General features: G+C 36.4%; 1 protein-coding gene across 3 annotated transcripts in view; it reads left to right on the top strand.

Annotated features, from left to right (window-relative positions):
- The window catches only part of STRN (striatin), a 65046-nt gene extending 53210 nt beyond the window's left edge, over positions 1-11836 (top strand). For 2 of the 3 annotated variants that reach the window (XM_080341208.1, XM_080341206.1), the window contains 8 exons: positions 372-547; positions 1598-1645; positions 2320-2441; positions 3277-3444; positions 5629-5769; positions 8161-8268; positions 9603-9689; positions 9776-11836. In XM_080341208.1, coding sequence (XP_080197334.1) covers positions 372-547; positions 1598-1645; positions 2320-2441; positions 3277-3444; positions 5629-5769; positions 8161-8268; positions 9603-9689; positions 9776-9945 — 1020 coding nt within the window. In that variant the 3' untranslated portion in view covers positions 9946-11836. The remainder of the gene's footprint in view (positions 1-371; positions 548-1597; positions 1646-2319; positions 2442-3276; positions 3445-5628; positions 5770-8160; positions 8269-9602; positions 9690-9775) is intronic. The other variant, XM_080341207.1, reaches the window with a different exon arrangement.
- Positions 11837-12241: the final 405 nt, after the last annotated feature.

Genomic DNA, 12241 nt, shown 5'->3' with positions numbered 1-12241 from the left:
GTTCATGAATGAGCCAGTAGGTATAGATCAAATTTCAAATACCAAACTGAGTTCACAGCACTGTCAGTCAGAAAAATACTTTTCAGCTTTTAGAATGTGTAACTTAACAGACATGTGGAGTATTTAAGACCTGCACAGAATGTATGACTCTGGAGATGACATTACTTGTTGCCTTTGTGGAATACATCTACATTTGTTCTCCTTTTGAATTGTCTGTTTAGTGTTAAATGGACTGTTGCTCAAGAGCAGGTTCTTGTGAAAAGTGGGTGAGGTAATTTGCGATCCTCTGAAAATGCCAAACTAAATTTCTGATTTCTTCCTTTCCTTGTGCCTTCCAGATTAATTAAAAGTTTGGCATTTTTTTTTATTAGATAGCAAACAATAAGGATGCATTGAGAAAGACTTGGAACCCCAAATTCACATTAAGAAGTCACTTTGATGGAATAAGAGGTCTCGCTTTTCATCCGGTTGAACCAGTCTTAATAACAGCTTCAGAGGACCATACATTAAAAATGTGGAATTTACAAAAAACAGCCCCAGCAAAAAAGTAAGATTTTATTATTTCGCTTTGTATTAAAAAAATTCACTTATGAAGAAAAAAATTGTAGATGTCCATTCACTGGATGGCCCTTTGAGTTAATGGAAATTGTTCCTTGAATCTGAGAGTGGGAAAACAAGCTCTTAGAGAAGGATGGAGATTTTTAAAGAGTGGCAGAAGAAATCTATGCATGTTTATGAACGTGTTTTGTTTGTGGAAAGGAAAACCATTCACCTTTTAATATTCTCCATATCAATAACATGGCAAATTAATTTACTAGTGAAAATATTTGGATGTGGCCTGGTAGTGTGTTTGCACGTGTATGTAAATGTAAAAAAATGCATTTTTATGTATATGTGCATATGTATGTATACATATGTATGCATATGCATGTGTAAAGCTTTAAACTTTGACTGAGATGTTGCAAGGTTCCTTTGTTCACTGTCTCTTGCATGTTGCTGGGGATCTGTGGAAACAAGAGCAAATTCTGAGCAGGGCAAATACAGTAAGGGAGTGCATCACACCTTTAGGAGGACTGGCCAAAGCACGTGGGCTTCCCCATTGCCTGTGACAAGCACCAGGCTGGTGAAGTCCAGAGCAGCAGTTCTTGAAGTAGTTTGTAACTATGCTGCACTGTTGCTGTAAAAACATGGTGTTGTAAGCTCCTCTGCTGTGGCAGGGACTGAAACACTTAATGATATATTCCATATGATGGCCCCCTACTCCTTCCCTATCTACCTACTACCTACTGGTTTGACTGGTGTGTGAGAGTTTGGTGACTCTCTAAGGTCTTTGAAGGTTGAAGGTCTTTAAACAAAAACAAATAAACAAAACCAAACCAAAACAAAGAAATGCCACCAAACAAGCAAATCCTATTGTATATTGAAAGAATGTAAAGAATTTCTAGACATATGAAAAATCATATTGGGAGAGCTAGTTGTGGGAGAAACACTTGAAAAGAGGCAGCAGTGATTTTAAGAATTTAGCAATTCTGGCATATTTTTGTAAAGCATTGTGTAAGATCATATGCATGTTAACATTTTCTTGTACTTCATTTAGGAGTGCTTCTCTTGATGTAGAGCCAATATATACCTTCAGAGCACATAAGTGAGTATTTCCTGAGAAACATTGTCATATTTTGAGAAATATGTGTCTTTTTAACAGACACAGAACTTTTAAAAAAAGTAATTTCCATCTTGTCAACTGGTGGTTTCATGTCATGCTCTAAGTCCCCATGTTATTTAAAATATCTGCTTATATTCATCTCCTTTCTGCTTAATTATTTATGTCTGGAGCTAGGTACGTCAGTTTTGAAAAGAAAAACCTACAAATTTTACAGTTTAAATTTGATCAGGTGTTCTGGTCATCACTGCAGCTCTTACCTTTTTGTCAGATATGTGCATCTGTACAATGAAGCTGTTTGCAGTTAATTTAAATGGACTGAGTTGATTTCACAGAAGAGCCTTAGATCTTTCAAAAAGGGAAAAAAGCTGTTTATGCAAAATAACGAAGCCTATAGTTTAAAAGTGTGACACTTTTCTTATTTCATGTGCATAATGATTAAATTTTCCTGATTTTAGTTACGTTACCAAATATTGTGGAGGCTTTTTTGTGGGAAGTGTTGTACAATATGATCTGACTACGCAAAATTTTTGTTGCAGTCTGTGCAGCAATTGAATTGTATCTAACAGGGAAATTTGAAGGTTCTGTTGACATCATTTTTCACATAATGAAAATGTTTAATAATAATCAATGTTTCTTCGGGGGGGTGGTTCTTCCAGTGGCCCAGTGCTGTGTGTGGTGATGAGCAGCAATGGTGAACAGTGTTACAGTGGGGGAACGGATGGCCTCATCCATGGCTGGAATATAACCAACCCAAACATCGACCCCTATGACTCTTACGGTACGTTGCTCTCACACACCACTGAAATTATATGTCAAGTGACATTAATGTTATGTGGCTAAAATAGTATAATTTGTAGATACTTCCTTAAAACTTAAAAGAGAAAATGGAATGTTGGCTCCAATTACTTTAAATAATTTTTTGTTTTAATACTGATGCTAGTTGACAAGAAGAAAAAATGTCATTTTCGTAAAAAAAAGGCCTTGATCTCATCACAATTTTGAGAAATAGCTGGGTTGAGAAAGTACAGGACTACACCTGATACTTGGCAACTACAGCAAATGTATTTAATGTTCTTTTCTTTGACAATCTCTGTGCAGTTGAGATAAGAAGATAGTCTGAGCATAGTCTGAGACCAAAGCTGTTAGCGTCTGCAAATGGCTAAAAACACTCAGTTCAGTAAGATTACCAGACCTGACTGGATGTCAGCCTTGTGGCTGTGTTTTAAAACATTTTTCACTTCTCACAGATTCAGATGTGGTTGACGTCAAATCTGGATTTCGGAAAAAAGGAGACTGAGGTGCCATTAATGGTTGTTTGAAAGTGAATTTTAAAATCAAAGTGTGTTTCACCAATTTTCATACTGTCCCTTCTGCAGAAACATTGCTTTGTTCCTTTAGTTGTAAAGTGGAGAACTGAATGCCACATATGCTGATGAAATTCAAGCATCTTCAGACAAGAATTGAGACTTCTATAATGATATGACCTGATTGGTCTTTTTTTTTTTTTAATGGACTAGCTTCTTAATGTTGGTCCATAAACACAGACCAACATACAAGTATTGACTTAATTCAAATTTTGTTCTAAAATGTGTTTTGTTGTGTTTTGTTCACAGATCCTTCTGTTTTAAGAGGTGCTTTTGTAGGCCATACAGATGCAGTGTGGGGTCTAGTTTATAGTGGAGTTCACCAGCGTTTGCTGTCCTGTTCAGCAGACGGCACTATACGTCTATGGAAAGCTACAGAAATTGCTCCAGCTCTCAGTATATTTAATGATAATCAAGGTACAGAAAATTGCGCTACCTTAAAGTTCATCAGCATCACTGTTCAGGCTGCCATCCTTTTGGCTGCTGAATAGAAATCCTTCTTGTTTGCTTTGCTGGATTTTGTCTGTTAATGAATGGTTTTGGTAAGAATAAATTTTGGGTCTTTTCTCCTTTGACACCAGCTGAATAGATATCTACATGCAGGGAGGATGGCCACATACATCTAAAAGCCAACTGCCGTGGATTATCTGCTGATGTTACTAGAACCATGGAGTGTAATATATCAACTCCATAGTTCAGATTCAAACTGAGTTTCCATTAGGCTGTTGCTTTTGGTTTGTCCAGAGTAAAAAGCCCTTTTTTTTTTTGGCCCAGTAGAGTTCTGGAGTAACCAGTGCTTTGTCTCAGGCTGGTGTCATTGTACTTTCCAGATTACGTTCCTTGTGCCTCTAATACAGAGGTTCCAGTTGAATTCCTGAGTTTGTATTAACTAAATGGCAATAACCTAGTCATCCTACACTGCTAGTTGAAAAAATTCTCATTTGGATTTAGTTACTGAAATGTCACGAATGAATCAAAGTCCTACTGTTTAGAGCATAATTTCTTGAAGGTGCTGTTTGAGTAAGTGCTCTAGAATAAGCCCATTGAGATTGCCTAGCTCTCCTAGAGCTGATGGTCGTAAAGGCAACCCACAAACTGAGACAGTTCCTTGGCTCTTCAGAGCAACTTTGAGGCAACATAAACTTGAACATAACTGAACAAACTTGTGGATGTGTGGTGTAAAGCTGGTCATATCTGCCATTACTCATTAGTTAAATAGACTGAGCAAAACAGAAATGTTTCATGTACTTTAGTTCTTGCAGAACTGTGTTTCCAAAGGTCTGCAGGGTTCTGTGTAAAAACATACCTGGTTTGCTGCCAGCCTGCCTACCTGGCTACTTTGAAAACTTCCTGGTACAGTGTGGTGGCTTTTTTGTTTGTTGGGTTGGGCTTCTTTGTTTGTTTTGTTTTTAATTATTAAATTAAGTGGGAGAGGTGAGCAGTCTTGCCTCACAGAGACAATCTTTGGATTTTTAATATTCCAAACTGGATTGAAACCCAGTTGTGAAATTCAAAGAGTTTTCCTATGGCTTATTAAGAACTTTGAGCAAACTCTCTACAATATCTAGCAGTCATCATTTAAGTCCATTAGATGAACCATTGTAGGCTGCAGATAAGCAGGCAGGGCAGTGGTAGAAAGTCACTTCAGAAATAATACAGATTGTCTACTCACACCACTCCTTTTTGGCTTTTTTGGAGTACCAGTAGATAAGTACCACCATTCCCGAGCAACATTCCTGAGGTTGTGTGTCCAAGAAAGATGCTTCTCCTATGAATCTTGGGTTTAGAGAGAGGTGATGATACTACTGTGTTGGTTGGATCCATGGACACTTGGTGTCTCACTGTCTACCTTTTCCTTCCCCTCCTGGTTCTGTTCCAACCGGTGGTGTTCTTTCGCATAGTTGAATGGTGAAAGGACATTTGAGGACAAAAATTTGAAGGGATATTTCTTGTACCCAAGGTCTGCTGATGTTGCCACCTGTCCTGTAGTGTTCAGATAGCTACTGTGTAAAGGTATCAGATGTATACCATAATAGGCAGGAGGATGAAGGTTTGGTAATACGAATATGTATTGATGTAACTTCCCATGCTGACAGTGCCAGCATATACATTTGCACCTAGGAAGCTTTGGGGTTTTTTAAGCTCTGAATTTGCCCAGATTAATAGCAACATGAATCATCTATCGTATAAATTATTTTACCACTTCAATTTCATGTCCTTTTACTTGATGCAATGGAAGTTTGTTTAAGAATTGCTCTTACCATTAAAGGAAGGAAAAGGGGGCAGGGAGTTCTTACTTTCTTGAATTCAAAGCAGATTTCTGTCCAGACACAGTTCCAGATACAGCATCCTGGTAAAGAATGTTGTTAATACACATATCAGAAAAATAGGATTCAATTAGTGATCATACAGGGAAATCTGTTTAGATTGGCATAATGTAGATTTTTAAATGTAACATTTCGTAATCATGGCTCTTTTGATATTAAAGTGCTTACTGGTTGGAATTTTTTTAAATTTTGTTGTTGGGTTTGTTTGTTTGTTTGTTTTGTTTTCTTTGCACAAACTAAATCTTACAAAAATTTTCACTGTGTTGCTTTCTAGAAATGGGAATCCCTTCATCAGTAGATCTTGTGAGCAGTGACCCAAGCCTCATGGTAGCATCATTTAACAGTGGACACACTAGCATTTTTAACATGGAGACACGACAACGAGTTCTTATCCTGGAGTCCAGTGCAGACACTAGTATGTATCAGAAAAACAAAACAAAAAAAAAAACCCAAAAAAACTTGTTTAAGATCGCCACTGTTGATGGTCTTTTCAGTGTTTCCAAACAATTAGGCAGTGTCATGCTAAATTATAACGTGAATTATGTTACAGCCTGTGTTTGAGATGTAATGGTAAGTTATTACTACTACAACAGACCTTGTGGCTATTTCAGTAGCAAAAGAGTGCATATACTTTTGGAAGACAGTAGTAGAAACAAGCGCAGACTATATGGATTCCTTTTCAAGGAACAGCACAGGTTTCTTTATTAAAGCCCAGTGATCTTTGGAGCTTCAAGATTTTCATTCTCTCAGCAGTCCAAAATTGCAAGATAGAGGTAATAGCAGGAAAATCTAAAGGTGAATTTATGAAAAATTTGGGAGGGCATATGTGTGGATACTTTTTATTTTTCCTCAGAGGTATCCCTTTTCTAAGTTTTATATGCACTCTTGACTCATTTGTAGTTGGGCTTTATTTGAAATTTTCACTGTAGGAAAAAAACAAAGCTCCAGTGAAAGAGTATTCACAAGGTCCCATATAATGCTTTGGATTGTGGCAGCGGCCAGTATCAGAAGTTTTAGAGGAAACTAAGGAGCCTGCTATCAGTGAATTATTTTGCCCTGGCATTAGGAAAGAGACCAGAATGAGCTGAAGCATTAGGTTTTGTATTCAGGCCAAAATTGTGACCTGAAAACAATGTAAACATTCTGCCTTTGAAAGTTTCGAAAATTTTTTCCCCTAGAAGTTTTATGTCACTGAATTCTACCATTTAATTATATTTTTAAAAGGGGATAAGCCATTCTTGTTGGATTTGCTTTAAAACAGCTAAATGGACTGTCATTTTATAAGAGGGAATGGGAAGTGCCATCTCCCTTCTTTATATTATTCCTTACTATGCAGGATTGATTTTTTTAACTCACATCTTTGTTCCTGTCTGAGAAGGCACTGCTAAGTCAGTTATGTCTATTCAGTAGAAGTTACCTTTCTTCTTATTTTAGTTTTTATTTTAGTGAGGGATTTTTGTTTGTTTTTCCTTCTATTTTTTTCACCACCTCCTCCTTACTGTAATACAGTAATATTCCTTTAAGGAAATGAGACCATGGTATAGCAAGCAGCAGTCCCTGTTTAGTATTTTTAGTTATGTAATAGTGTTATAAATCTTGTATGTATTTAAAAAAAAAGATATTTATGTATATAAAAAATTATCTCTACAAGAACTAGGCAAGAGAAAAATGAGTCACCTGAAATGCCCTGCCACCACCATTTAGGGACACTGCTGTTTGCTATAAGCCTTGCTCTGCTTGGCGTTTTAAAATGAAGAATAGCTGACTGAAGTACAGTCTCATGTACTTTTAGTAATTTAGGGGGGGTTTATTAATATGAATGTGCTTTTTCCTTAATTTACCATTCCGTAATTTGCAAGTGTCCTGTGAATGCTGACACTATTTGAGAGTTGAAATTTTTATAGAAAGATGTAAAGTGAAGTCTTTACCACCTTAGTAGCAGGTGATCCTATAGTAGTGTATTTTGCTTATTTAAGTAAGAATTTTGATTAGATGACGTGAGTGTTCTTTGGCATCAGCTTAACAAAACCAGTCAGCTCCCACATGAAGCAAGATAACTGTATTTTGATGCTCTGTGACATGGCTATTTGTGTTTTTGTGTTAATCTATCCCTTTTAAGATCACACATGCACTAGTCTGTGCATCACAGCAATGCCTAGATTTCTAATTAAAAAACTCCTATTCTTCTTTTGTGTGTGTGTTTGTGTGTGTATGGGTATGTGTGTGTACATATATATACATATATATAGGCATATGATATTTCAATATTCTTGAAGGCTAGGAAAATGACTGTCCTATGAATAGTCTACCATCCTTTCTTCAAGAAGAAATTTAATCCATCAAATAATAGTAGGTGAGTTTTGCTCTGTGAGGGCATAGGATCTTGTTTGCTTGGAAACATAACTGCCTGCAGTACTAATTTTCCTGTACTGTCTATATGTTATGAAGAAAGTTTGGCTTGACGGGAGAAGTAATGTGGAGGTAGGGAAGTGGAAAAAAAGGTATTTTCCCTCAGTTTTTGGCTTCACATTCTTGCCTGATGCAGCCGTCTAAAACCATGGCCAAAAGTTGAACCATATATGTTTGTATTTACACTCGTACATATAGCTTACGTATGCTTCTGTGTGTGTGTAATTTGGAAAGTATTTTAGAGTAAACCACATTACATAAGCTGCTAGCTGGGAGTTTTCATTAATAAAGGTAGGAATTCTTTTGCAAACAAGATTGAATATGTATTTATTTCTTAGTAGCAATCTTTCAAAGCAGTTAGCATTTTCCATGTATTCACGTGTGGGTTTTTTCTTAGCAGTCACCTCCTCCTGTCAGATAAACAGAGTCATCAGCCATCCAACTCTTCCAATTAGTATCACAGCTCATGAAGACAGACACATCAAATTCTATGACAACAATACAGGTATGCATCTTTTCAGCAGGTCCTGGTCGCAGCAGTTGTATAACATAATACATAAGCAGAATTTCATTATGATTAATATTATTCACATCAATGATGAGTGTTGTCAAGAACTGGATATTCTCTGACACAGAAATCTCTCGTCGTCAAAGTTTGCCAGCCCACTTACAACTTTATTGGCAAAGTGATAAGGAACCTGCATCATTCTCTGTCCATTGTTTTAAAAAGCCTTATGCATGCGGATTATAAATATTTAACATAAAAGGAAGCTTTTTCAAAATGTTTATATGCTTATGTTCATGCTGCTTCTGTTGGTGTTGTCTATGTTATTTTGATCTGAGGGCAGGAAGCTCCATTAGTGCTTGTAAGACCTCTGCCTGACAGCTTGGAAGTAGAAGTCCCCTTGTGGGCATCATTCTCAATTTGAGCCATTGTGTTTCTCCAAATCTCTCCCTTCTGCAGAAATATCTAGAGAGCTTATAATACTTGTTTCTGATTGGTATTGAGAGGCTCACTAAGATGTGTTATTATAAATCTCTTGGGTTTTAAAAGACTTTTTGATAGGAATGGTAGTATACATTAATCAGTATTCTGACTGTGAGCCTTGATAATCTTCAGTTGGTGACTGCTTCCAGGTTGCACTGTCTGAAAAGTTAAATTGAGATCTGTCAGTGTTCTTGTTGATTTTAAGTTTACTACTCCCAAATGTATGTTAAATAAGAAGAGGTGAAAGGACCCAAAGGAAGATGAGAAAAAAAGCCGAAAGTAGCTCATTTGTTTGATGATATGGTTCTGTAATGAACAGTAGAGGAAACAGAAGCTCTTTTTTTTTGTTTTATTATCTTCCGCAACCAAAAAAAAAGTACATTTGACCCATGTTTTCTTATTTTTAAAATGAAATCATTAGTGTAATTATAATAAGCTGTAATAGAACACTAATTCTGAGTTAGCTAAATTATCCCATATTCTTATGTAGTTTATATTCGTTGCTTATTAGTATACTCAGCCCCTGTTATCCTTCCCAGTCAAGATCTTACTCCTGAACTTGCTTGCAATTGACGTAAGGAGCAGATATTTAACATACACAGTGACTGCAGCTTCGCGGTGGTTTTGCAGGTATAAAACAAAGGTCTAGCAAAGTTGGTGATATTGGCACTGTGGCTCTTCTGAAACTGTAAATATTAAAAGAATGACTTCTTCCATAATTTTCATAATTCCTTTGTGTAATTCAGTCACAGGACAAGATGTATTTATAATGTGAGCTGTGGTAGGGCTTAATCAGTGAACACAGATAACGAATTGCAGAAAATAACCTAAATAAATCTTTTTTTTCAAAGGAAAACTGATCCACTCCATGGTAGCTCACTTAGATGCAGTTACAAGTTTAGCTGTTGATCCTAATGGCTTGTATTTGATGTCTGGCAGTAAGTACATTCAAATTTCATTTTCTTTTTCTCATAATGGTGGCAGACAGCAGAATTATAAAGACAACTGTTTCCCCTTTCTTTAGGTCATGACTGTTCGATTCGCTTGTGGAATCTTGAAAGCAAGACCTGCATCCAAGAATTTACTGCTCACCGCAAAAAATTTGATGAGTCCATTCATGATGTGGCATTCCACCCCTCCAAATGTTATATTGCCAGTGCAGGAGCAGATGCCCTGGCTAAAGTGTTCGTATGACAGAGTGCTTCCCTTTCAACTCTAGCTTTGTATATATTTAACCAGCTGCACAAAAGAGAAGAGGAGGGCATGTGTCTTCTTATCCTGCCATGTAATTCAGAGAATGTTTGTAAGTGTTTAGTTTTGCAGGGTGCTGTTTTCTAAATTGACATTTGTTCTGATTTCTGTGAGCTCAGCTGGTGCTGAGAGCTTGGAAACTCTCAGTTTCTGGTAGTTAAAAAACAAAAGAAATGCTTTTATTTCAGAGGGTGTGAATTTTCGTCCAGGCAGGCCTTGGGTGAAACTAGGTCTATGTATTCTCTGTTAATAAAATGGAGTACTGGAAAGAAGGGGTCTAATTGCATCAGGGAGTAGGACAAGAGGGAAACTTCTAGGATGCTTCTTGTTGAGGAATCTTAATGTACTTAAATCACCTGGAAAAAGTGACAGTTCATATGCTCATTACTGTGTCATGTGGGAGGCACTTTGTCATCCCTTTGGTAATAATAACGTAGATCTTGTTCAGAGAGCAGTAGCGGATAGTTAATCTCAGCCACCTGGCTGCTAGCCTAAGATAAATGCAACTAAAGGAAAGCAAATTACTAACATAAATTAAAATGCAGTAAAGTTTTTTGTTACATCTTCTGTGTTATACAGCAAATATTTAGTTTGCAAAAAAAAAAATGATATAATTTTTTTTAAAACTGTATTAGCGTGTGGCTAGAAGCTGAGCCTTTAGTCTAGTCCCGATTAACGACAGGCTGAAGCAGTCTGTATATACTGTAGTAGCAGATTTAACTTATTCAGATTTATAATGCTGTTTATTCTTGGAGATCTGGCACCGGAAAATATCAGAAAGATTTCCAAATAAGCTCTCCTACAATTTAACTATCAAATATTCACCTCCTTTTTCTATTCCTGCTAAAAAGGGTATCATTCTGGGCATTAAAGATAAAAGTGACATGCTTCTTTTGACAATTAAACCTATACCCGATGCTTTGTATGAGTCCTACTAGTGCAGTATGTGGTGACTATACGAAGTTCCATCAGTTTGAGACATTCTGCTACTTCTAGAGGTATTTCCCAGCTTCACCATTTGTGGAACTTGAAACTTGTCCACTTTACTGGGTGTATTGTGCCATTGATTAGGTTACCTGAAGAATGAGTGCTTCTTGTAATTACTCGACAGATGTGCTTTGTTTATCTATTCAGGGCTTCTCTGTTGATTTGAATGACAAATAACTTTTAATCTGATCTTTTAGTCTTTTTATCCCTTCTTAAGGGAAGGGGAGTGGATTCTTTTCTATTATGTGTCATCATCAGAGTTATTACTACTCATAAGCCTGAAGCTGGTGTTTTCCTCTAATGGGAATGGAAGGCAGAATTTCTGCAGGAGATGATTTCTGATGCTGATGTGAGTAGTAAAGAACCCAGTGCAGCTCTTCCACATGCCAGACTGAGGTTAAGACTGGAAAACGATAAATAAATCTTTACCTTTATTTAAACTGACACTTTTTGAAAAGGAATCATTGAAAGATATCAGGAAAGGGTTTGACTGTGTTGTTTTTAGAGTGATGTTTGGGGATGGGACCACATTTGAAGCTGATCTCAGAGTTTAAATCAACTATATTATTTAGAATAAAAGGTTGATCTGTGCTGTTTGAGCCTGAAACACATTATATTTACTGCTAAAATATCCTGGAATACTTTAATTGCTCAGAATATTCAGATATGTCACTTCATGATATTGATATGCAATATATTTCCATAGATAAGATTAGAACTTTTACCATGAAACAGATGACTACAATAGTAATTCAGATTATTTAGTTTTTATAAAGTGTTTTGTTTATGACGGAACGGGGGAAGCTTGGCTGCAAAACTGAGCATTCAACTTTGTGAGAGTTCTGTGTACTTGACTCATTCTTTCAGTGTCATTTTATTGCTTTTTGAAGAGGAAATTACAAAGATTTATTTGAAAAATTCTAAAAGTTATGTATATTATATATGTGTATATATATTGTAAACATGTATTAAATGTGTCTAGTAAGGGAAGACTTCATGGGTGCATTTTAATGTTTTAGTATTAAGAGTTCTCTTGAGTTTGTGTATACAAAGGGTAATGGTGTGAGTATGAAATGAATGTTGTGCTTTTGCTTACACAATACAATATGTAGTTACAGTTGTTTAAATTGCTGTACATAAAGCTAATAGGCCAGCATGCTTGTTTTTAAAGACTGTCATTCTGATTACAATTGGAATGTAAGAAGTGGCCGTTCAAATGTGAATTGAAAGATGTTTCCTTCTCACTAGTGAG

This window comes from Nesoenas mayeri (genome assembly GCF_963082525.1).
Source record: "Nesoenas mayeri genome assembly, chromosome: 3".
Lineage (NCBI taxonomy): Eukaryota > Metazoa > Chordata > Aves > Columbiformes > Columbidae > Nesoenas > Nesoenas mayeri.
The sequence above is the reverse complement of the archived record's forward strand: the minus strand, read 5'-3'. Positions and strand labels throughout refer to the sequence as shown.